General features: G+C 43.7%; 1 protein-coding gene across 5 annotated transcripts in view; it reads right to left on the bottom strand.

Annotated features, from left to right (window-relative positions):
• Positions 1-26,371, bottom strand: part of MKLN1 (muskelin 1) — a 195,102-nt gene that overhangs the window by 134,933 nt on the left and 33,798 nt on the right. For 4 of the 5 annotated variants that reach the window (XM_074942695.1, XM_074942697.1, XM_074942698.1 and 1 more), the window contains exons 2-3: positions 25,244-25,313; positions 1,588-1,730 (exon numbers count right to left, since the gene is read on the bottom strand). In XM_074942695.1, the coding sequence (XP_074798796.1) occupies positions 1,588-1,730; positions 25,244-25,313 (213 nt within the window). Of the gene's footprint in view, positions 1-1,587; positions 1,731-25,243; positions 25,314-26,371 lie in introns of those variants that run through there. The other variant, XM_074942699.1, reaches the window with a different exon arrangement.

Raw genomic sequence — 26,371 nt, 5'->3', positions numbered from 1 at the left:
CTGTGGAAAAAATAAATAAAGTTACTAAATCTTACCTCGTATTTTAGAACTAACTAGTAAATGCAACCTAAGTCATGTCTGAAATGTGATGGTTTCATTTTACTACTGATTCATAAGTATGCATGTTGGACCAGTGTCTGGATTGAATCAGCCACTTTACCTCCCAAGGAGGTAACATGTCTAGTGATATGAGTAGGGAACTGGAGTCAGGAGATATGGATTCTGTTCCAGTCTATGCGGACTCAAAATGTAACTTTAGGCAAGTCACTTCTCTGCAACTCAGCTTTCCCATTTGTAAGCCATAGATAGTACTTGCCTACCTCACAGGAGCATTATGAGAATTAACTGATTTTAAAAGTGCTCTGTGATTTCCAGATGAAAAAAGTACTACATAAAGTGCAAGGTATCAAGATTCGTAATAAAATAAACCTGGACTTTAGTATAGTTACATCAAAAATAATATATGAAGAAATAATTCCTGAAAAATTGAGAAGTCAAATGACACAAAGACTGCTCAACTATACCAGCAAACTACTAGCATATTAGTTCAGTCCTTCCCTCTTCCTATCAAGTTGCCCCACAATTCAAGCACTAAGCAATAGCAATTTAAAATTACTAAATTGGGGTAGTTCAAATCTGAAGATGCTTTTGAAATCCTACTACATGGTCCTATAGGATATCTACGCTCGGTTCTTCATGTCACATGGTTTCACCTGGTAAGGCAGCACTAGTCTGATTCTTTGATCAAGGAAGTGCAGCCAACAAGTACTGACTACTTCAACAAACCAGCACACACTCCCTATAACTGGGCTTCCCTGTTGCTGGCCTCCAATTAACATTGGCTCTTGCTGTATGGCTCCTCTGCACTTGAAGTACAGTGGGTGATCTAAATATTATCTCTCCCTTTCAACTTAGGAGGCAGAAGACTGGCTAGGTGGCCTTCTCAAATTTAAATTAGTAATTATTCTAAGGTCTATGATAAGTCTAAAACTGGTAATAGGCTGCCTTCCATAAAATACCTACCACTGGACTACCAAATCAAGTGATTTAAGACAAAGAAGAAATTAGTTTTGTACTCTACCCTTTGACAGAGCAATCAATATGAAGGTAAAACAGCTGAGTAGTTCAGACCTGTATTGTTATAATGAGTTTCTATACATATGCAGCCGAGAACACTTACTACACAACTCCTAAAGAACTATTAAAAGTTTTCCACAACTGTAGCTCAAATTTAGGTGCAAGTCTCAGGTATGCAGAAGAAAGGAATCTCAGCCCACAAGCATTGCACCCTGGCTCTTCAAAACCTCCAGGAGCTCACCCTCCACAAATCCTCTGTGGTTAGAACAAGGTAGGGAAGGCTTCCCAGAGCTAAATTTTGGCATATATGCTCCTTGGCCTGACCATATCACATCAGTTATCTGCCCAGGGGCTGTACATGGGGCCACAGGAGCCAACAGCAGGCTTACACTAATAGCCTTTTTGCACTGTTAACCGAGTGCCATCTGGGAGAAAAGAGGGGAGGGAAGAACACTCTGGTCCCGCCTTTGATTTAGGATGGATTTACAAGTTGCTGAAATCATCTCTTACCTGGATAATAGGTCTGTCATGTTTTCTTCATTCATCCCACCAAAGACTTTAAACTTCTTTAAATTGCAGACATGAGTCTTCTCATATTTGCCAAAGGTGATACTTTGGACTATGGCAGGTCTTTCGAGTTTCAGAATCAAATACTGTGGAAAGAGGAAAAAACAAGAAAGAATTCTGAGTACAAAAATAAATGCTGCAGAGCGTGCGCCTAGAAGGACGAAAATTACAGCCTTCAAATTTTCATCGGTAACGCCAAGGCTGAAGGACAACAATTAATGTTGGTACTCCAAATTATATGGTCCCTGCCTGTGAATGAGATTAAACAAAGGAAGATGTGGGCTGCATATTAGGAAGTACTCCTTTAAAAGAAATCTACACAAGCAGAAAATAAGTCATACCCAGTATGCTACTCAAGACCTCATGTATACCTTCTGGGAGTTGGAAGAAAGACTCCAGAAGGCATTGCATGATATGGCCAGGTGCTGGATAACTGACTCAGCTATGCACTAATGCTTGAACTGAAGCTTAACTCTGGAGTACATTCTGTTGATTCAATCTTAGATGCTAACATACAACTTCCATTAACTATGTCAGCTCAGGGACTACCTGGTCCCAGAGAGCAAAGTGAGCCACTAAAAGCTTGGCTCATAGGTAACAGGTGAACCAATTGCCTATAAAGCATATCAAATTATATCTGGCCACTTCATTTGCTATCAGGAGCTTCTCCTAGTCCATAAGGAAACTGATCAGAAGGGTTTGGCTCATGAGGTTCTCCTTTCAGCTGTTCCCTGTGCGCAGAGGGGTTGGCATACTTCACATTTTCTGGCCCTATCGGTCACCTTAACCAGCACTGCCTGAAGGAAAGAATCCTGCTTAAGTGCCTCTGAAGAGAGATGTTCCTACTGAATAGTCTGCTTGGACACCAGGAATCAAGACATTTAAATGTTGCATAGCTGAGAGTAAAAAAACTCCCTTCTCTCTCTCCCTCTGAGAGAGGATCAAAAGAAGGGTTTTTTTCTAACAAAAGCAGAACAATCTAGAATTTACTCCAGAGTAGCAGATCTTGTTCGGCTCCCTATGTTCACGACGAAGATCTACAATAGGGTTCTCATGCCCACACAACAGAACGAGTGAGAAGAGGTTGAAAAACGTACAATAAACTTCATATACACTACCTTCCTTGAGTCTGTCACAAAAACCTCAATAGAAGCTACTATATGAACAGACGTACAATATTCTAGAAACCTTTCCACTACAAGCTACACGGGGGGCCCTAGTCCAACCATAAAATGGTGCAGCAGATTCAAACATGACTATCATTTTAAGTTGAACTATTTTGATAGTAAGTGACAGACTCCACAGAATTTAAATACAAGTGACCACTTTCAAAGATCACAGATTAGAGACTGAAGTCTTAACTATCCACAAAGCAGGTACAGCACAGAAAACAGCCATGCAAACTTTGTTGAAACTGCCCTGCCACCATGCCTCAAACTTGACCTAGAATTACAACTTCCAGGGTGATGGAGGAATTTGTTCTCCACAACCAGTCAGATAGACAGACCTTGGTCTTTCTGCTGTGACTCCATCATACAGTCACTTCTAACAGTCCCTAGAAACTGGACTGAGACCAACATCACATTGTACCTAGGGCAGTAAAATTGTGAATTTAGACTAAGTTCCTGAGGGCAGGAACAGGCCCACACTATGTGTTTATACAGCACCTAGCACAATGGGACCATGATTTCAATGGGCACCTCTAAGTGCTACTGCAAAACACACAGGCTTGAAAGGATTAGACTAATGACAAAAAATATTTCCATTAATAATCATCGAAGTCTACAGATAAGCAGAGTAAGAAAGGAACAGAGTTTGATTTAAGGATACTTACTTTGTATATTTTGACATGATGACGACAATTTGCATTTTAATGGTTATAAAAATTTTAAAAATGTTTGACTCATCTGCTGTCATTAAACAATTATGGTCTGACCCCATACATAATTTCCCACAACTGAAAACTGAAATAGCTAACATTAAGAAAACTGCTTTAAACCCATAATTTTGCACTAATTATAAAAAAATACAGTTGAATGCTGCCAAACCTAAATACACATCATAGCAGCGATTATGTATTTTTAAAAACTTACATATCTATGCACTGTGTCACTACACTAACACAACATGAAGAAGCATTCATGCTAAAGGCATTACTATAAAGCATCTGGTTAACACTAAATGAGGGAATCTTTAAACATGATTTGGTTAGTTATTTTTTAGTAGTTTAGGACAAAAAAGAAGAGGTATGCCATCCACCACATTGCCATCCACCCACACACCTCACAAAAGAGGTATGCCAATACTTTGCCAATAGCTAGTTACAACACGAGGTGAGGACATGGTGCCTTTCCAGTAGTTCTCTGCAAAGCCTCACAACTCAATACCATATTTCAACACAAGTCTCTCTCTAGCCACCAGCACATTTTTAATTACATTTACATGCCTCTTTTCATCAGAGTATCCCAAAGAACTTCACAAACCATATAAATTCAGCAGCACTGAACTCCAACTTCTGGAATGGACGCTGGTCAGCAAGCAGAGCGAACTAGTGTTTGGCATACTGAAGAACAAAGGAGTAGATGGGGGACTTTTGGCCAAGGACACTAGCACAAATCCCACGTGATCTTATGTTCTTTTCCAAAAATCTCGTACCATAAGTTACATATTACACAGTTTTACCTCAGAAAGCTGGAGGACTGGAATTGACCTTATCAAGATTTGAATTTGTGGTTCCAAGGAATTTAAGAATTCCATATCAGATGCTTAGGTTACTAAGATACACCCTCTGGCAAATATTAATGCCAGATTTTCAGAAGAGCCAAACTCACATGTAGCCTACATGCTTATTAAATGCTGTAGTTTTTATTATTTTTAGTCCAAAGGAAGGAAGAGAAACAGTGGGGAGCAGACATGGATTTTAGTCAAAACCAGTCTCTGCACAACATGTGCAGGGCATCTTAGTTGGAAGGGCAGAGACATCTAGAAATGAGGTGTGGTAGTTAGCGGACACGTTTACTAACCGTTTTAGAAGCTCTGCAAAAATTTCATTGGGAATGAGCAGTCTTGCAGGTTCCACACACCCACCATCGGAGAGAAGAGCCAAAGAGCTCACGGGGTGAGCGTTATAAACATAGGAGCTGGAGACAGCCCTGTGGATTCAGTGGCTGACCAACACAGGATCAAGAAATGCATCTGCTGTGAAGGCTGCATTCCAATACCTCTACCACTTTAGATACAGGCTGCATATTCCTAATCTTGTTGGAAGAGGAGACAGACTATTACCTCAGCCCTGGTCTACACTAGGACTTTAGGTCGAATTTAGCAGCATTAAAATCGATGTAAACCTACACCCGTCCACACGATGAAGCCCTTTATTTCGACTTAAAGGGCTCTTAAAATCGATTTCCTTACTCCACCCCTGACAAGTGGATTAGCGCTTAAATTGGCCTTGCCGGGTCGAATTTGGGGTACTGTGGACACAATTCGACAGTATTGGCCTCCGGGAGCTATCCCAGAGTCGTCCATTTTGACCGCTCTGGACAGCACTCTCAACTCAGATGCACTGGCCAGGTAGACACGAAAAGAACCGCGAACTTTTGAATCTCATTCCCTGTTTGGCCAGCGTGGCAAGCTGCAGGTGACCATGCAGAGCTCATCAGCAGAGGTGACCATGATGGAGTCTCAGAATCGCAAAAGAGCTCCAGCATGGACCGAACGGGAGGTACGGGATCTGATCGCTGTATGGGGAGAGGAATCCGTGCTATCAGAACTCCGTTCCAGTTTTCGAAATGCCAAAACCTTTGTCAAGATCTCCCAGGGCATGAAGGACAGAGGCCATAACAGGGACCCGAAGCAGTGCAGCGTGAAACTGAAGGAGCTGAGGCAAGCCTACCAGAAAACCAGAGAGGCGAACAGCCGCTCCGGGTCAGAGCCCCAAACATGCCGCTTCTATGATGAGCTGCATGCCATTTTAGGGGGTTCAGCCACCACTACCCCAGCCGTGTTGTTTGACTCCTTCAATGGAGATGGAGGCAATACGGAAGCAGGTTTTGGGGACGAAGAAGATGATGATGACGACAAGGTTGTAGATAGCTCACAGCAAGCAAGCGGAGAAACCGGTTTTCCCGACAGCCAGGAACTGTTTCTCACCCTGGACCTGGAGCCAGTACCCCCTGAACCCACCCAAGGCTGCCTCCTGGACCCAGCAGGCGGAGAAGGGACCTCCGGTGAGTGTACCTTTTAAAATACTATACAGGGTTTAAAAGCAAGCATGTGAAAGGATTACTTTGCCCTGGCATTCGCGGCTCTCCTGGATATACTCCCAAAGCCTTTGCAAAAGGTTTCTGGGGAGGGCAGACTTATTGCGTCCTTCATGGTAGGACACTATACCACTCCAGGCCAGTAACACGTACTCGGGAATCATTGTACAACAAAGCATTGCAGTGTATGTTTGCTGGCGTTCAAGCAACATCCGTTCGTGTGTTATCCTCAGGAGAGTGAGATATAATCCATGGTCACCTGGTTGAAATAGGGTGCTTTTCTTCAGGGGACACTCAGAGGAGCCCATTCCCGCTGGGCTGTTTGCCTGCGGCTGAACAGAAATGTTCCCCGCTGTTAGCCACAGGGAGGGGGGAGGGTTGAGGGGGTAGCCACGCGGTGGGGGGAGGCAAAATGCGACCTTGTAACGAAAGCACATGTGCTATGTATGTAATGTTAACAGCAAGGTTTACCCTGAAAGAGTGTAGCCAGTGTTTTATAAAATGTGTCTTTTTAAATACCGCTGTCCCTTTTCTTTTCTCCACCAGCTGCATGTGTTTCAATGATCACAGGATCTTCTCCTTCCCAGAGGCTAGTGAAGATTAGAAAGAAAAAAAAAACGCACTCGAGATGAAATGTTCTCCGAGCTCATGCTGTCCTCCCACACTGACAGAGCACAGACGAATGCGTGGAGGCAAATAATGTCAGACTGCAGGAAAGCACAAAATGACCAGGAGGAGAGGTGGCGGGCTGAAGAGAGTAAGTGGCGGGCTGAAGAGAGTAAGTGGCGGGCTGAAGAGAGGGCTGAAGCTCGAATGTGGCAACAGCGTGATGAGAGGAGGCAGGATTCAATGCTGAGGCTGCTGGAGGACCAAACCAGTATGCTCCAGTGTATGGTTGAGCTGCAGCAAAGGCAGCTGGAGCACAGACTGCCACTACAGCCCCTGTGTAACCAACCGCCCTCCTCCCCAAGTTCCATAGCCTCCACACTCAGATGCCCAAGAACGCGGTGGGGTGGCCACCGGCCAACCAGCCACTCCACCACAGAGGATTGCCCCAAAAAAAGAAGGCTGTCATTCAATAAATTTTAAAGTTGTAAACTTTTAAAGTGCTGTGTGGCATTTTCCTTCCCTCCTCCACCACCCCTCCTGGGCTACCTTGGTAGTCATCCCCCTATTTGTGTGATGAATGAATAAAGAATGCATGAATGTGAAGCAACAATGACTTTATTGCCTCTGCAAGAGGTGATCAAAGGGAGGAGGGGAGGGTGGTTAGCTTACAAGGAAGTAGAGTGAACCAAGGGGCGGGGGGTTTCATCAAGGAGAAACAAACAGAACTTTCACACCGTAGCCTGGCCAGTCATGAAACTGGTTTTCAAAGCCTCTCTGATGCGTACCGCACCCTCCTGTGCTCTTCTAACCGCCCTGGTGTCTGGCTGCGCGTAACCAGCAGCCAGGCGATTTGCCTCAACCTCCCACCCCGCCATAAACGTCTCCCCCTTACTCTCACAGATATTGTGGAGCACACAGCAAGCAGTAATAACAGTGGGAATATTGGTTTCGCTGAGGTCTAACCAAGTCAGTAAACTGCGCCAGCGCGCCTTTAAACGTCCAAATGCACATTCTACCACCATTCTGCACTTGCTCAGCCTGTAGTTGAACAGCTCCTGACTGCTGTCCAGGCTGCCTGTGTACGGCTTCATGAGCCATGGCATTAAGGGGTAGGCTGGGTCCCCAAGGATACATATAGGCATTTCAACATCACCAACAGTTATTTTCTGGTCTGGGAATAAAGTCCCTTCTTGAAGCTTTTGAAACAGACCAGAGTTCCTGAAGATGCGAGCGTCATGTACCTTTCCCGGCCATCCCACGTTGATGTTGGTGAAACGTCCCTTGTGATCCACCAGAGCTTGCAGCACTATTGAAAAGTACCCCTTGCGGTTTATGTACTCGCCGGCTTGGTGCTCCGGTGCCAAGATAGGGATATGGGTTCCGTCTATGGCCCCACCACAGTTAGGGAATCCCATTGCAGCAAAGCCATCCACTATGACCTGCACATTTCCCAAGGTCACTACCCTTGATATCAGCAGATCTTTGATTGCGTGGGCTACTTGCATCACAGCAGCCCCCACAGTAGATTTGCCCACTCCAAATTGATTCCCAACTGACCGGTAGCTGTCTGGCGTTGCAAGCTTCCACAGGGCTATCGCCACTCGTTTCTCAACTGTGAGGGCTGCTCTCATCTTGGTATTCATGCGCTTCAGGGCAGGGGAAAGCAAGTCACAAAGTTCCATGAAAGTGCCCTTACGCATGCGAAAGTTTCGCAGCCACTGGGAATCGTCCCAGACCTGCAACACTATGCGGTCCCACCAGTCTGTGCTTGTTTCCCGAGCCCAGAATCGGCGTTCCACAGCATGAACCTGCCCCATTAGCACCATTATGCATGCATTGGCAGGGCCCATGCTTTCAGAGAAATCTGTGTCCATGTCCTGATCACTCACGTGACCGCGCTGACGTCGCCTCCTCGCCCGGTAGCGCTTTGCCAGGTTCTGGTGCTGCATATACTGCTGGATAATGCGTGTGGTGTTTAATGTGCTCCTAATTGCCAAAGTGAGCTGAGCGGACTCCATGCTTGCCTTGGTATGGCGTCCGCACAGAAAAAAGGCGCGGAATGATTGTCTGCCGTTGCTCTGACGGAGGGAGGGGCGACTGACGACACAGCTTACAGGGTTGGCTTCAGGAGGCTAAAATCCACAAAGGGGGTGGCTTTACATCAAGGAGTAGTTCAGGCAGGACTTCACGGAGGGTTCCAATAAGAAATGGTGCACCTAAGTTATTGTTCTTATTGGAACAAGGAGGTTAGCCTGGCCTCTGATTGATACATGGCTAGATCTACCTCGCAGCACCTTCTCTGTGAGTGACTGCAGTGTGACCTAGAGGAATGAGTCCCCTAGACAGGGGAGGAGGCAAATGAGTACAAAACAAATCTGGTCTATTTCTTGTTTTGATCCACTCCATCTATCTTTTACATCTTTGGCTGGCAGCAGACGGTGCAGAAGGACTGCAAGCCATCCACATCTCATGGCTGCTCGGCAGAAGATGGCACAGTACGATTGCTAGCCATCGTCATCTCTTGCCTGCCCGGCAGAAGATGGTACAATACGATTGCTAGCCATCGTCATCTCTTGCCTGCCCGGCAGAAGATGGTACAATACGATTGCTAGCAATCCGTATTGCCTGCCTGCTCACCATTAGACGGTTCAATACGACTGACTGCAGGACTAAAGAGAATGACCTGGTCAAGTCACCAAAAATTTAGTCCCTGCGCCCATGTCTGCCCAGGCGCTCCTGATCGACCTCACACAGGCGACCAGGAACACCTCGGACATGACGAGGACGGCTACCAGTCATACTGCACCGTCTGCTGCCAGAAGGCAATGGGTTGCTGCTACTGTGTAGCAATGCCGTATCACGTCTGCCAGCACCCAGGAGACATACGGTGACGGTTACCTGAGCGGGCTCCATGCTTGCAGTGGTATGGCATCCGCACAGGTAACTCAGGAAAAAAGGCGCGAAACGATTGTCTGCCCTTGCCTTCACAGAGGGAGGGAGGGAATGGGGGCCGGACAATATGTACCCAGAACCACCCGCGACAATGTTTTAGCCCAATCAGAGTGCTCCATTGGGCTGCTCTGGACAGCACTCTCAACTCAGATGCACGATTGTTTGCCGTTGCTCTGACGCAGGGAGGGGCGACTGAGGACACGGCTTACAGGGTTGACTTCACGGAGGGTTCCAATAAGAAATGGTGCACCTAAGTTATTGTTCTTATTGGAACAAGGAGGTTAGCCTGGCCTCTGATTGATACATGGCTAGATCTACCTCGCTGCACCTTCTCTGTGCGTGACTGCAGTGTGACCTAGAGGAATGAGTCCCCTAGACAGGGGAGAAGGCAAATGAGTACAAAACAAATCTGGTCTATTTCTTGTTTTGATCCACTCCATCTATCTTTTACATCTTTGGCTAGCAGCAGACGGTGCAGAAGGACTGCATGCCATCCACATCTCATGGCTGCTCGGCAGAAGACGGTGCAATAGGACTGCTAGCAATCCATATTGCCTGCCTGCTCACCATAAGACGGTTCAATAGGACTGACTGCCGGACTAAAAAAAATGACCTGGTCAAGTCACTAAAAATTTAGTCCCTGTGCCCATGTCTGCCCAGGCGCTCCTGATCGACCTCACACAGGCGACCAGGAACACCTCGGACATGACGAGGACGGCTACCAGTCGTACTGCACCGTCTGCTGCCAGAAGGCAATGGGTTGCTGCTACTGTGTACCAATGCCGTACCGCGTCTGCCAGCACCCAGGAGACATACGGTGACGGTTACCTGAGCGGGCTCCATGCTTGTGGTGGTATGGCGTCCGCACAGGTAACTCAGGAAAAAAGGCGCGAAACGATTGTCTGCCCTTGCCTTCACGGAGGGAGGGAGGGAACGGGGGCCGGACAATATGTACCCAGAACCACCCACGACAATGTTTTAGCCCAATCAGAGTGCTCCATTGTGACTGCTCTGGACAGCACTCTCAACTCAGATGCACGATTGTTTGCCGTTGCTCTGACGCAGGGAGGGGCGACTGAGGACACGGCTTACAGGGTTGACTTCACGGAGGGTTCCAATAAGAAATGGTGCACCTAAGTTATTGTTCTTATTGGAACAAGGAGGTTAGCCTGGCCTCTGATTGATACATGGCTAGATCTACCTCGCTGCACCTTCTCTGTGAGTGACTGCAGTGTGACCTAGAGGAATGAGTCCCCTAGACAGGGGAGGAGGCAAATGAGTACAAAACAAATCTGGTCTATTTCTTGTTTTGATCCACTCCATCTATCTTTTACATCTTTGGCTGGCAGCAGACGGTGCAGAAGGACATATTGCCTGCCTGCTCACCATAAGACGGTTCAATAGGACTGACTGCCGGACTAAAGAGAATGACCTGGTCAAGTCACTAAAAATTTAGTCCCTGCGCCCATGTCTGCCCAGGCGCTCCTGATCGACCTCACACAGGCGACCAGGAGTACCTCGGACATGACGAGGACGGCTACCAGTCGTATTGTACCGTCTGCTGCCACAAGGCAATGGGTTGCTGCTACTGTGTACCAATGCCGTGCCACGTCTGCCAGCACCCAGGAGACATACGGTGACGGTTACCTGAGTGGGCTCCATGCTTGCGGTGGTATGGCGTCCGCACAGGTAACTCAGGAAAAAAGGCGCGAAACAATTGTCTGCCCTTGCTTTCACGGAGGGAGGGAGGGAAGGGGGGGACTGACGATATGTACCCAGAACCACCCGCGACAATGTTTCAGCCCCATCAGGCATTGGGATCTCAACCCAGAATTCCAATGGGCAGCGGAGACTGCGGGAACTGTGGGATAGCTACCCACAGTGCAACGCTCCGGAAGTCTACTCTAGCCTCGGTACTGTGGAAGCACTCCGCCGAGTTAATGCACTTAATGCACTTCTGTGGGGACACACACACTCGAATATATAAAACCGATTTCTAAAAAACCGACTTCTATAAATTCGACCTTATTCCGTAGTGTAGACATACCCTCAGGAACTGAAATTGCTGCTGATTGTGAAGATCTCCTGACTGTTGTGCTGAGAAGGTTCTGAGGTGTTTAGAAGGGAACTGAGGCTCCCATTTTCCTTAGGCTCTGGAGGATCCAGGTGACCGACCGACCGACCGACCGACACACACACACACACACAGAGTGATCCCACACTACAGAGACTGAAAAAATCAGAGAGAAGATCAGAGCAGAAAGTATAAAAGGGTATATATGCTCTGTTGAAACCTTGCACTGAATTATATGTAAAGGTAACAAAGTGAGAGAGTTTGTACAAGGAGCACCAATAGCTTCAGTGCCTAACATTTTTATTAAACCAGACTAACACGGCTGTTACTCTGAAACCTGTCATTATGCAAGGCACTGCATTTAGCCGCATGGAGTGGAAATCTATCAACTGCATGAAAAAACTTGTACAGATACAGACAGACATTATCTTCCTTTCCAAATGCAAACAGATGGACATCGTACCAAAAGGACTGAAGGTAAAAAATCCATTACAATCTACATACCACACACACTATGCTGACAGCTTGTGCCACACGCTCTCAAAGAAACTGCGGAATCACCTGATCAACATCCTCTACAGCAAACAGGGAAAGATTAAGAATGAGCTCTCAAAAATGGATACTCTCATAAAAAACCAACCTTCCACACAAACTTCCTCGTGGCTGGATTTTACTAAAACTAGACAAGCCATTTACAACGCACACTTTACTTCTCTACAAAAGAAAAAGGACACTAAACTTTCTAAACTACTACAGGCTACAAGGGGCCACTGCAATGGTCCCCTCAACCCACCCAGCAATATTGTTAACCTATCCAACTATACTCTCAGCCCAGCAGAAGCAGCTGTCCTATCTCGGGGTCTCTCCTTCTGCCCCTCCACCCCCTCGAACATGATACAGTTCTGTGGTGACCTAGAATCCTATTTTCGACGTCTCCGACTCAAGGAATATTTCCAAGATACCTCTGAACAACATAATGATCCACAGAGGCCTGCCTACCAACATTACAAAAAGAAGGATTCTAGGTGGACTCCTCCTGAAGGTCGAAACAGCAGACTGGACTTCTACATAGAGTGCTTCCGCCGACGTGCACGGGCTGAAATTGTGGAAAAGCAGCATCACTTGCCCCATAACCTCAGCCGTGCAGAACACAATGCCATCTACAGCCTCAGAAACAACTCTGACATCATAATCAAAAAGGCTGACAAAGGAGGTGCTGTTGTCATCATGAATAGGTCGGAATATGAACAAGAGGCTGCTCGGCAGCTCTCCAACACCACTTTCTACAAGCCATTACCCTCTGATCCCACTGAGAGTTACCAAAAGCATCTACAGCATTTGCTCAAGAAACTTCCTGAAAAAGCGCAAGATCAAATCCGCACAGACACACCCCTGGAACCCCGACCTGGGATATTCTATCTACTACCCAAGATCCATAAACCTGGAAATCCTGGACGCCCCATCATCTCAGGCATTGGCACCCTGACAGCAGGATTGTCCGGCTATGTAGACTCACTCCTCAGGCCCTACGCTACCAGCACTCCCAGCTACCTTCGAGACACCACTGACTTCCTGAGGAAACTACAATCCATCGGTGATCTTCCTGATAACACCCTCCTGGCCACTATGGATGTAGAAGCCCTCTACACCAACATTCCACACAAAGATGGACTACAAGCCATCAAGAACACTATCCCCGATAATGTCACGGCTAACCTGGTGGCTGAACTTTGTGACTTTGTCCTTACCCATAACTATTTTACATTTGGGGACAATGTATACCTTCAGATCAGCGGCACTGCTATGGGTACCCGCATGGCCCCACAGTATGCCAACATTTTTATGGCTGATTTAGAACAACGCTTCCTCAGCTCTCGTCCCCTAACGCCCCTACTTTACTTGCGCTATATTGATGACATCTTCATCATCTGGACCCATGGAAAAGAAGCCCTTGAGGAATTCCACCATGATTTCAACAATTTCCATCCCACCATCAACCTCAGCCTGGTCCAGTCCACACATGAGATCCACTTCCTGGACACTACAGTGCTAATAAACGATGGTCACATCAACACCACCCTATACCGGAAACCTACTGACCGCTATTCCTACCTACATGCCTCCAGCTTTCACCCTGACCACACCACACGATCCATCGTCTACAGCCAAGCTCTGCGATACAACCACATTTGCTCCAACCCCTCAGACAGAGACAAACACCTACAAGATCTCTATCAAGCATTCTTACAACTACAATACCCACCTGCGGAAGTGAAGAAACAGATTGATAGAGCCAGAAGAGTTCCCAGAAGTCACCTACTACAGGACAGGCCTAACAAAGAAAATAACAGAACGCCACTAGCCGTCACCTTCAGCCCCCAACTAAAACCCCTCCAACGCATTATTAAGGATCTACAACCTATCCTGAAGGATGACCCAACACTCTCACAAATCTTGGGAGAAAGGCCAGTCCTTGCCTACAGACAGCCCCCCAACCTGAAGCGAATACTCACCAACAACCACATACCACACAACAGAACCACTAACCCAGGAACCTATCCTTGCAACAAAGCCCGTTGCCAACTGTGCCCACATATCTATTCAGAGAACACCATCACAGGGCCTAACAACATCAGCCACACTATCAGAGGCTCGTTCACCTGCACATCCACCAATGTGATATATGCCATCATGTGCCAGCAATGCCCCTCTGCCATGTACATTGGTCAAACTGGACAGTCTCTACGTAAAAGAATAAATGGACACAAATCAGATGTTAAGAATTATAACATTCATAAACCAGTCGGAGAACACTTCAATCTCTCTGGTCACGCAATCACAGACATGAGGGTCGCTATCTTACAGCAAAAAAACTTCAAATCCAGACTCCAGCGAGAAACTGCTGAATTGGAATTCATTTGCAAATTGGATACTATTAATTTGGGCTTGAATAGAGACTGGGAGTGGCTAAGTCATTATGCAAGGTAGCCTATCTCCCCTTGTTTTTTTCCTACAACCCCCCCCCCCCAAGACGTTCTGGTTAAACTTGGATTATTGCTGTGCACATTGTAAGATGAGCTATTGCCAGCAGGAGAGTGAGTTTGTGTGTGTGGTTTTTGGAGGGGGGGTGTGTGTGTGTGGGGGGGGTGAGAAAACCTGGATTAGTGCTGGAAATGACCCACCTTGATTATCATGCGCATTATAAAGAGAGGTTTCAAAGAGGGATGGGCTATTACCAGCAGGAGAGTGAGTTTGTATGTGTGTCTGTGGGGGGGGGGGGGGGGGGAAAGAGTGAGAAAACCTTGATTTGTGCTGGAAATGGCCTTCCTTGATGATCACTTGATGATCACTTTAGATAAGCTGTTAGCAGCAGGACAGTGGGGTGGGAGGAAGTTTTGTTTCATGGTCTCTGTGTGTATATAATGTCTTCTGCAGTTTCCACGATATGCTATGCATCCGATGAAGTGAGCTGTAGCTCACGAAAGCTCATGCTCAAATAAACTGGTTAGTCTCTAAGGTGCCACAAGTACTCCTTTTCTTTTTTCTTTTTACGAATACAGACTAACACGGCTGTTACTCTGAAACCAGTTATTCAAAAGTATTCCAAAAAGGGTTTTGTTTTGATTAAATGTTTGTTCTCTAAGAAAATCATATAGTACTTTCCCTGAGGCTGACTGACAACTGCTAGCAGCACCAACATTTGGGGACTGCATTATAATTCTGAGGTTTAACTCAGTTTAATTATTTTTCTGAGAAGTCCTGAAACTGCAGAAACTTCGGCCTGTGCTTCAGCAGAGAAATAAACTGAGGTACAGTGGAAAAGGGAGTGTAACGAAAGTTATACATATTACCTTAGCAACCACTACCCAGTCACATAGGCATCAAAAAACGTGACCCCAAGTGTCATAGCAGGAACTGAGTTCTTTTGAAGATCTGGCCCATGCCACATGTTTCACACATACAGTTGAACAAGTTTTAATATACTTTAAATCACTCCCTGATATGATCTGCACAGCAGGAGCAGAATCAAGAGGTAACATTTTGGGATTGGGCAGAAGAACAAAATCTGTCTTCACTCTGCAGGGATAGAAAAATCTTTTGAAATAGACGACTGTTTATGTACTTGGCAAATCGAAGTTGCTGCTTAGGAAGTTTTATTTTTTATAAGGATAGTCTGAGCTAATACAGACCAGAAGTATTATATGAATTCTCCAGAACCAATAGGCTGAATCAGACATTTAAAGTCTTACCTACCTAATATTATCCCTGCAATTTGATTAACATACTCTGCTAGTTTTTCAACATAAACAATTTCACTTCATTAATAAGCAGTCGTCACAGTTTCACCCTGGAGGTAAATGCATTTCATTAACACACAAGGTACTGTATATAAAAAACCAGAAATACAAGATCATAACTTTTTTTTAAAAGTCAGGCATGACGACTGCGGACATAGTTCACTGCATTAAAGGCCTACTCTATAACAAGGATTATATATATTAACTGTCATCAACCACACAAATCCATATTATTGTACATACATAGTACTTCAGAATAGAATCACAGCTAAGATTCTCTTTTATAAAATGAAAGTCTGGTCTCCAGTGCTATCAATTTTATTACATTTCCTTTGTAAACCTAGAACTAGAAGGAAAATAGAGAATATACCAGCTTCTGCCTAAGTAGACTACTACATCACAAGTTTACCATTGTACATATAATTTCTGTCATTCTATTTCAAGAGTGAATCCAGAAAGTATCCAGTTTAACAAACAGCTGAAGTGTATTTCCGTTTGCTGGCACTCATTCATAATCAACTCCTGGTCTTCAAGGCCACAAGAGCCTTTTAACTCTACCATAACCACATCGCTGGAAAACCCCTTTACTAAATATAACCCAAGGGGTAGTATTTCAGATGTTTCAGTTGTATGCTGAGGTTTTAGACTTCCACTTTCAATTTCTTTTTCAATGAACAACCTGACAAACACCCTACTGCACCAATCAAATGACATTTTATTTCCCTCAGCTACTCTGCAAATTGGTGGATTTTCTCCTGTTCTACTCAGATTCTTTATTATGCCCATAGAATAGAAGTTCATAAAATATCAGGGCTGGAAGGGACCTCAGGGGGTCATCTAGTCCAACCCCCTGCTCAAAGCAGGACCAATCCCCAATTTTTGCCCCAGACCCCTAAATGGCCCACTCAAGAATTGAACTCACAACCCTAGGTTTAGCAGGCCAATGCTCAAACCACTGAGCTACCCCTCCCCCTTATGTGCTTTTCAAATTAAGAAGTTTCTTATGGCCAATTCCTTTTTTCCAGCAACAAGGAGAAGGAAGAGAAGAGAAGAAAACGCATGTTTAATTCAACATAAAGAACAATTAAGTGGTGAAGATTCACTGAGCAGACTTTATCCTGTGAATCAGCACAAAACCAGTGCCCCAAAATGGCATTAGAAAACACTGATTTTGAAGGTGCAGCCTTTCTGAATAGACAAACCCTACTGGTCAGGACTAGAGCTGGGCAAATAATGGATTTTTCAGTTTGCAGGCAACTTTGGGAGAGAGGGGGGGAAAAAAAAAGTAGGTAGTAATTTGGGGACAAACAAAAAATGATGTTTTTATTTGCTGAAAATTTTCAAAAAGTGTAAACGTTATTGAAACAAAAAATTGAGTTGAAATGTTTCAGCTATGTTTCCCAAAACAGCAGGAAGAGAAGGAAGTAGTACCTTCCTTACAAGCTTTAGCCCAGCAGTTGGAGGCATCAGCTGGAATATAGGAGGCCTGAGTTCAATTCCCCCTTCCACCCACATGGAGAAGGAACTTGAACTTGGGTCTCCCCCGCTTGCAGGAGAGTGCTCTAACCACTAGGCTATTCTGGAATGGGACTCTCAATCTCTGCTCTTGAAGCTGCTCCACTTTCTGTAACTACATATGCACAATAGTTGTAGCTATGTTGGTCCAGGGATATTAGAGAGACAAGGTGCGTGAGGTAATATCTTTTATTGGACCAACTTCCATTCAAATTAATAGTTCACAGTCAATGAACAGTCTTTGGGCCAGGGAAAGAGTTTGAGAATGACTCTACAGGCTGCTAGTTAGAGCGCTCACCTCGGATGTGACAGACCCAAGTCCTGGCTTCAACTACTTTTTAATTTATAGAAAGTGGAGCAGCTTCAAGAGCAGAGATTGAGAAAGCCCCATTCCAGAATAGCCTAGTGGTTAGAGCACTCTCCTGCACAGGGGGAGACCCAATTTCAAAGCTCTTCTCTACATCAGGCAGAGGAGGAGCTGGACCCAGGTCTCCCACATGATTACCTTAACTGCTGGGCTAAAGCTTACAACTATGCACCACCATCTATCTGCTGTTATGACCAGCTTTTACTTGCTTTTGTCAAAATGCCTGAGATTCAAAACAAAATATTTTATGTTGAAACGAAATGTTCCATTTTGGCATTACTGAAACATGACGACTTTCAGTCTAGTTGAAACTATTCAGCAAATTCAGCATGCATTCACAAATAGTTTCTCAACCCAGAACTGCACTTTTCAGCAACTAAACTACTTATCTACAAAATTTCACCCAGCTCTAGTTAGGACCTCAGTTTACTAAATATCCCATGGCATTTTTTTTTTTAAATGTGTCAGAGTGGTGTCAGTCCTACTGTTATTCCCTAATTATGGTTCAGACAGTTATATCACAGAAAGGGAAGCTTTACTTTCACTTTTTAGTTGGGTATAGCATAGTTCATTTCCTTTCCTAAGCAATTTTGGCTATACATAGTTAAAACTTTGTGTTCCATCTCAAAAATAGCTGCATTTCAATGGTAGATAAAATGAACTTCATATGTGTGAACTCTAGACTGCTTTAGGAGAATAGATGCTCTACTCACAAACACGTAGGAATGCAGGAAGGAGCCTAAATGACAAAGGTGCTAAGCCCTCAGTTTACATAGACTTCAACAGGACCTATTGTGCTCAACACCTTTGAAAAAATCAGGCCATAAGTCTTCTACTACACTCCCAGTTTCTGTCCCAATAGCTATATGCACTTGTTTTTCTTATTTATATACCCCTTACTACTGTAATAACTAAGCACTGATATAAAGTATATTTAGAATTTTCCTCTCCCCAGCTTATCATAGGCAGGGCTGGTGGGCATCCAGATAAAGTTGCCAAACACTTTCATTAGAAGACTCTGTTTTTAGTTGCTTATAACTTTGCCAAAAACTTTAACTGTCTGGGCTGAAGTTTTCCGTGCCAGCTGCCTGCCTCAGGCTGAAGACTTCAGAAAATTTCAACCAAAGTTGTTTGGCAATTTCTGAGAATGAGGCTAGTGAAAAATAACTTGTTTGAAAAATCCTAACAAGCTTTTCTTTGAAAAGCTATGGACCCCCATGGAGCAGGGACCTTAAATTTGACAGGCAGTAGTCTTTAAATCAAGGATGTGCCTTTTGCCATCCCTATAAAACTCCGCTTAGTAGAGACTTGGATTTTAATAGCTAAATTTCCTTAAGATGCTGTCTGCGCTGAGTAGCACTCTCCCTGCAATTGCTAGACAACTGCAGGTCATACCAGGTCCAAGGGTATGAACTAAAATCAGCAAGTCTGTCTTTCCTGTGCTCTCAGTCACCACCCTGCTGGCCCCAAGTAGTAAGATGCTGGATTCAAATGCAGAGGGAACAAAAAAGTCAGATTTATAGTGGGAGTAGATTGGGACAAGTATGTTTGTGAGGGGCACAGAAACTAGGACTGGAGATTGCGTAGGGAGAAAGGGGGTAGAACAGACCGGATTATGAGCCAGGAGGAGAGACGGGGACCCAACAGAACAGTGGGGAAGGAGATGACGAGAGATGGACCTGATAAGAAGCTGGGGTGCAGGGGGAGAAGTGGGACTGGCTGAGCAAGGACCTGGGTGGATACACAGATCAGATGAGGAGCCCAGTAAAAGAAAGACTGGGAGCCAGTGGGAATGGGGAACATAGGCAAAAGAGACACACAGATTGGATGAGGTCTTTGGGGGGGGAAAAAAACGTGACACAGGAAGAGACTGAGAAAGAAAACAGAGGAGAGGGAGCTGAAACTGGCTGGCAGTGATGAGAACACTGGGACACGGAGTCCTGAGGGGTAAGACTAGAACTTGCTGCGCAATGACACATGAATGAGAAGCCTGAAGAGTAGAGACTGGGACTGGCTACATGAGGAGAATGAGAATGGGACAAGGAAACAGGGTTGGGGAAGGGACAGGGCAGAAAGGATCATCTCAGAGGTAATAGGTGGAAGAATCTGTGCCCATTTGACAAACTCCTCTCACGGCCCTGGAATGGAACTCAAGATTCCCAAATTTCACCATTCCTCTGCTGTCAGAAAATCTCTCCGAAACCCCTGGCAAGCATTCCATCCTCATCTATGCTGGTCCACATAGCCACTCAGTTACTCCATTAGCTCAAGTGGCACAGGTCTGTGGGGTGGGGGCTGATGGTTCCAACCCTATTATGACCCATATGGATGGCAATATGCCGCCACATGATGGAATTTGTTTTGCCAGTTGTTTAAAAAAAATTCTAGGAAATTACACATAAAAAACTATATTAAAAGAACATTAAAGTTCCAAAGTCAAGCACCCAAAATTTAGAAATATCAGAATTAAGGTTGCCTATGCAATCTTAATTCAACCCCTTTGTGCACATGCATTATGACAGTCTCATTACAAGATCACATGCTATTTTCCCCCACACACACAGGAGTCCTGCCTCCAGGGCCGGCTCTAGGCACCAGCAAACCAAGCACATGCTTGGGGTGGCACTTTTCAAGGTGCGGCACTCCGACCCCTTTTTTTTTGGGGGGGGGGGGGGGGGCGCCTTGGGGCAGCAAAAAACCTAGAGCCAGCCCTGCCTGCCTCCAGCAATGCACAGGATGGACCTGCTCTGGGGATGAATGAGGGCTGTGTAGTCAAGATGACTTGTCTATAGGATCTGTGATTCATTTGTTACAGAAGTTGGAAGGTGTGTAGTGAATCAGTCAGGCGACTGCATTAAGAGAAAGGACAGCCTCACCATTAAAGCATTTGAATGCTGCCCTGGATAGCTGGATTCTATCCCTACCTCTACCAGAGAGTTCCTGTGTTGTGCTATGCAAGCCACTTCAACCCACCTTTTCACAGGTGGTCATTAATTGTGTGTTCCTCATTTTCTGGAGTGTGATATGCAGAAGTGATGAGCACTCACAGCTGCGATTAAAGTCAATGGAAGTTGTGCTTTGAACATATAAAGTGTTCTATAATGTTAAGTACTCAAAAAAAAATCAAGGCCTAGGTGCTTCAAATTGGGCATCCTAAATTAGTGGATACTTCTGACCTTAATTTTTCAGTTCCAACCTGTAAAATGGACCAGGACCCCATTGTGCTAAGCGGTGTATAAATGAACAAAGGGATGGCCCTTGCCCCCCAAAATGTTATAATCTAAGTATAAGACAAGAGACAACAGATTGGTAGACAGACAGATAGATGAGGAAGGTCAAGGAAACAATGAGACAACAATTGTCATCTTGACAGGCAGAGGTATCAGTAACTCATCTCCTCCACCAAGGGTATTGTGACTATAAATTCATTAACATTTGTGAAATAGTCAGATACTGTAGTGAAAAGTGCCAAGGAGAAGCCCATGAGAAAATTAATAATGCTGTCTTCAGAGCAAGGTTTGCATATAGTGTATAATAAATAAGGCCTGGGGCTACACACTGAACAAATGAGGAGAAAACTGAATATTGAATAGCTGCTCGTTAAATTGAGTACTGGCCATTCTGTGCACTGAATGAGGCAGTGGTCCTAAAGAAAAAAAAACTGTGTGATCATGTAATTGAAAACAATCATAATGTACACAAACTGCTGAATTAAGGGACAAGGAAACAGGGTGGGGAAGGGAACCTTAATTATAGCTTTTCCTAACTTCTGCGTGCTTGACTTTTCAACACTGATATTTTTAAACACAGTTTTGTGTGTAATATTATATAAGGCATGTTTGATTCCTTGGAAGTGAACAAAAAAGCTTCAAAAAAGAACACCCCAAAATAATACTGATACTTGCGATCTCTACCACACAGCTCTCATTACATGCACACAATTGATTAGCCTTCACTATTGTGACCCCAAAATTATAAAGCTTCTTGGCTCGCCAAGTTGAATGAAATGAAAGGGTTTTATTTCCTCATACCTCACTTTTAGATGTTAAACATGGATGAGCAATGCCAATGAAAACTTACGCTAGTTACATTATATATGTAAATACAATTAATTTCTTGAAAGCACAGATGAAAGAAGCAAAAATTGTACATGTTTCAATATCCTACGGTTATCAAAACAAATTTTAACGCTACAGAAAATTTACTTTACTAGATTGTGTTTGTCCACAGGAATTTTCTTGCTTTAGACTCTACACAAGAACCTGTTAAAGTATTTCTTTTCTGAAAACTGGGCTTGTGACTCAGATCCACCATTCCACACTGATAATATATCACAATTCTTGAGAGTCACATGGAATTCAGCTTATCAACAAACAGAATTCTGATGCCAAAATTCATTTCACTACAGGCATATCGAGAGATGCATAGGTTGTCTGCTAAGCACAAGACAAACAACAAGGAGGAACAAAACTAAGTTTTTCAGTGCCAAACCATCCCAATCTTTCTCCCTCTCACATGCACGTGCAGTAACCCTCCTCAAGCCTTGCACAGAAGGACGTCTATACATAAGGGGTATCCTGATCTTATTAGGAGGTCTGACTAAAAACTATAGCCAAGAGAAAAATATTTTAAATTGATTTAACGGCCGACTTCATAAGAAAAATCAAGCTCACTTCTAACTAATCCACTGTTTTGACAGAGCTTAACAAACTAAGGCAAAATATGTCAGAGAAAGAAAAAAGTTTACTGTAGACTATCCCTTCCCCAAACCAGACATCCCTTTTTACTACCTGTTAGAAAGAATTACTAGGCAAAGAGGAAAATCTCTACATTCTTAGTAACCATATTAAGCTGAAGAAATGGTTCTTACTCAGCTTGATTCCAATTTGACCTTGTGGTTAGAATATTATTTCTCAGTGTTTGCTTTTTTTTTTTTTTTTTTAAGTAACAGTTATGAAGTCTCAAAAACATTAGGAGGCTAAATGTTCCATTTACTGATGTCAGTTCTGAAAATAGGAGTGAGTAAACTTCTAATTACCCTTCACAATGAGAATAAAGGTGCCTAAAGTCAGTCAAGAAGTCTGAAGGGTCTGAGCTGTAGAATCAAAGTGAAAAACACCTATGGCAAAGGAGCTTAATTTCAAACAAAGTTTTTGACCCCAAGCCATGATAGAAATACGAGTCTCCAGTTGCAGAGAACTAGATTCTTGCCAAACAATCTAGGAAAGAAAGCGAGGCTGAATGCTCTGAATATACCACATGACATTTCCTTACTAATTGATACTACGAAGTAAGAACATGCTGCCTGCCACAGCGGTTGTGAGGAGGAAAAAAGCAGAAGATGATTTGCTATCTCAATTCTCATTACCCTGTAAACATTCTAGGATGGATTAAGATTGCTTGGAAGTGGGAAACAAAATACATTTTTTCTACATTTACAAAATACATTTGTGCTATACAAGATAAAAAACAAGTAATTTTAAACTGACTGAGCAGATGTACTGGGGATCAGAGGAAGCTGGTATGTGAAATATGCATGATTTGGTTTTCCTTAAATCTCTGGCCTTGTAAAGTCAGAAGACAACAGAGATAACAACCAAATAGGTAAAAATTAATGTTCCCAAAACCAGAACAGGTGCTCATAGTTCAGTGATGTGGCAGTGTATGTACCTAAATAGCAATCCCAGAACAGAAACCTTGGCCAACAGGATCCAAAAGGAGGAGTCCTTCATCACAGCTGGATGGCACTGGAAAGAGCCGCTTTTGACAACTGTGAAATGTTTCTGAACTCCAAAACCTTATGGTGTGTAACACTTGTAGATTAATTTTGTGCCAACAGAGGTCATTGAAAATACTTTTGCTGAAAGGCCCTAGACTTGTAAACTTGAGGACTGGAGACAAGGTATTCACATTGGCTGATCTCACTGCTGTAGAACACTGTCAGTCCTGTGCATGTTCGCTAGCCTTCAGACTGAAACAGAACATTCATCTTTCCAGCCAAGCATTTGCCCCAAACAGTCTAAATCTTGCAGTGTTTTCTCTTTTGATTAATTTTCTGATGTTCCTTGGGTGGGTAAATGGAGGGTTACTGCTGCAGCACATTATAAACAAACATTCATAAATCTCTTGTGTGGCAGCAGGGTACATTATATGCTAATTATATGAATTTAAAAGCAAATCATAAACAGAAAAAAAGAGGGAGAGAGAAGTTGTGATCCAGTGAAGTAAAAGTGACAAGGAAGTTTGTGAATAATACTGGTCCTGGAAGAAAATATCTTGTTGCCTGGATCAGGAAAAATGTAAACTCAGAGTAAAACAACCAGGCTAAAAAACAAATGCAGCCAAAAGCACTGTGAGGTCATAAGTAAGGTTAAGACTGTGTCACGGTTATTTTTAGTAAACGTCACAGACACGTCACTGTTTATTAAAAATAACAGCGACAAAATGTGGAGGGAGGGGTCCAGCACCCACCACTGCTGTTCCCACAGTGGCTGGAAACTCTGGGTGGATGTCTCTGCCGCCCAACAGCTCCAGCCCCACCGCCGGAAGCAGAAAATGTCATGGAGGTATCGAAATCACAGATTTTGTGACTTCCGTGACATAATCTTAGCCTTATATATAAGTAGGACAAAATTTGTGATCTTAAAGTGGTCCCAGAAGACTGATAAAAAGGAGCACTTTCTACCAATATTACTAGACTGTTTAAGAAGTAAGCGGGATAGCAGAATTTGCAAACATGCAAATCTATTTGCTTAACAGGAGAGCTTACATTTATTGGAGAAAAAGCCGAACAAATATTTTGAAAGAAAAAAGTGGTAGGATGAACAGATTTTACGTCTCTCAGAAGTTCCAGAAACCAAAATACCATGGTAGAGGGAGGAGTTCGACACTGAAGTTGTGACATTAAGACAAGTGAACAAACAGAACCATGTTCTAACAAAGTAATCAGGCAAAAGAAAGGGAAATACAATTTACTGTTTCTAACAGCTTCTATGTTTAGAAGTCTGGCAGTGTTTAAGTGATGAATATGAAGAGTATGTGGTCTATTCTAGAAGATAGAATATCCTCACTGAAACAAGACTGGTGAGCACAGGAAATCTATCACAGCTCCTCATAGTGCTGAGGAGATGGGCCTGCATGGCAGATTCCCACCAATGCTCAATGACAGCATAACTTGAATCACTTTTAGCTGGATTCTTGAAGTTTGAAATGAAGAATTAAAAAGATACCTGCCAAATTCACTTGTGGTAACATGACACACTGCCCCCAAAAAGGAAACTGTTTTAAAAAAACAAGGAGGCAAACATGCCCTCGGTGGAAATGTAAATATTCCTGCCAAGAAGAACAGAGACAGAAAAGCGAGGTAAAGTTTTAGGTATCAGATCACTCAGTCCATACCAGCATGAATAACCCAGTTGTTTAGATTAATAACAGTCAAGATGTAATATAAGTTGCAATTTAAAGTTTGGGCCTTTGGAAGCCACAACAGGTCTAAGTACTAATGTAGAATTAAAATGCTTACCTGGGGAGGGTAGTTGCTTTCTGAAGACCACCTTGAAGACTGATCATTAGGCTTGTCCACTAAAATATTCCTAAAAAATGAAAAACAAAATGTAAGTTTACAATACTAATTTTTAAAACCCCAAACGGTTAACATGCAGAGAAACTACTACACTTTAGCCAATAGCTCCTGTAGTTTGAACACAAACACATATGGCTCAGTCAACAATGCATTTATGAAGCTACCTATGTTGCTATATAGTTGTTTTTTGAATTTGCTGCATAATAGTGTTGTAGAATCTATTTTTTTTTTTAAAAGGTAAGTCAAGCCTCTAGTGCTTGTGGTTGTGAAGACAATTCACATGAAAGCCAACGCATTTATGTTTACCCAAGTCTGCTGACAACTTGAAACCTTAACTCAGAGAGGCATGGATTGTCTCATTCACTTCAACAGGGCATGAATTTTAAAGCCCAATGAGGTGTTATATGATAACATTAACCATTTAGCTAGATTATGCTAAAATGATAGTCAGTGAAAGTATACTTCCATTTGTTAGACACTAAGTACTGGAATGGAGAGCAATGGAGCTGCTAGCTTGCTTTCAAGTTTTGCCACAGTGGGGAAATTAGAAATTCATCTCACCCTCAAATTTGAAGTCACCTTCACCCCTGTCAATAAGTCTAGACTGATGCACAGGATATGAGGACTCAAAATGCTTAACCTGCATTGCCTTCCCATGCATTAAGAGACACCTGTGACCACTGTGTCCTCCTTTGTAATTTAGCATACTGAACTACTTTGGCTTGAAAGAAAGATATATGAATGTGTGATGGTAAGAGGCACAAAGACCAAGTTAGGTGCCTGAACCTCAGTGGACAGAATTCATCCTATTCGATTTTTTCCTTTACTCAGGCTGGAGACCAGCTGAATCCTGATCTGGGAAGCCCCTAGTAGGCAAAGGAGGAGGATGTAAAAAGATTTATTATTTCTCCATCTGCCATGTAGAAGGAACTGTATATATATTGACTAGTATAAAAGATTGGAGAAGGGAAAGTTTATGTAAAAGCTTAAAGGGAAAAGGTTAAAAGAGAAGTTTAACAGCGTCATTCAAAAAGAGTAGCTCTCTCCACATACTAGAAACAGGAAGAA

This window comes from Natator depressus, chromosome 1, assembly GCF_965152275.1.
Source record: "Natator depressus isolate rNatDep1 chromosome 1, rNatDep2.hap1, whole genome shotgun sequence".
In the NCBI taxonomy this organism is placed as follows: Eukaryota; Metazoa; Chordata; order Testudines; family Cheloniidae; genus Natator; species Natator depressus.
Note: the sequence above shows the minus strand (reverse complement) of the source record. Positions and strands in the feature narration are given on the sequence as shown.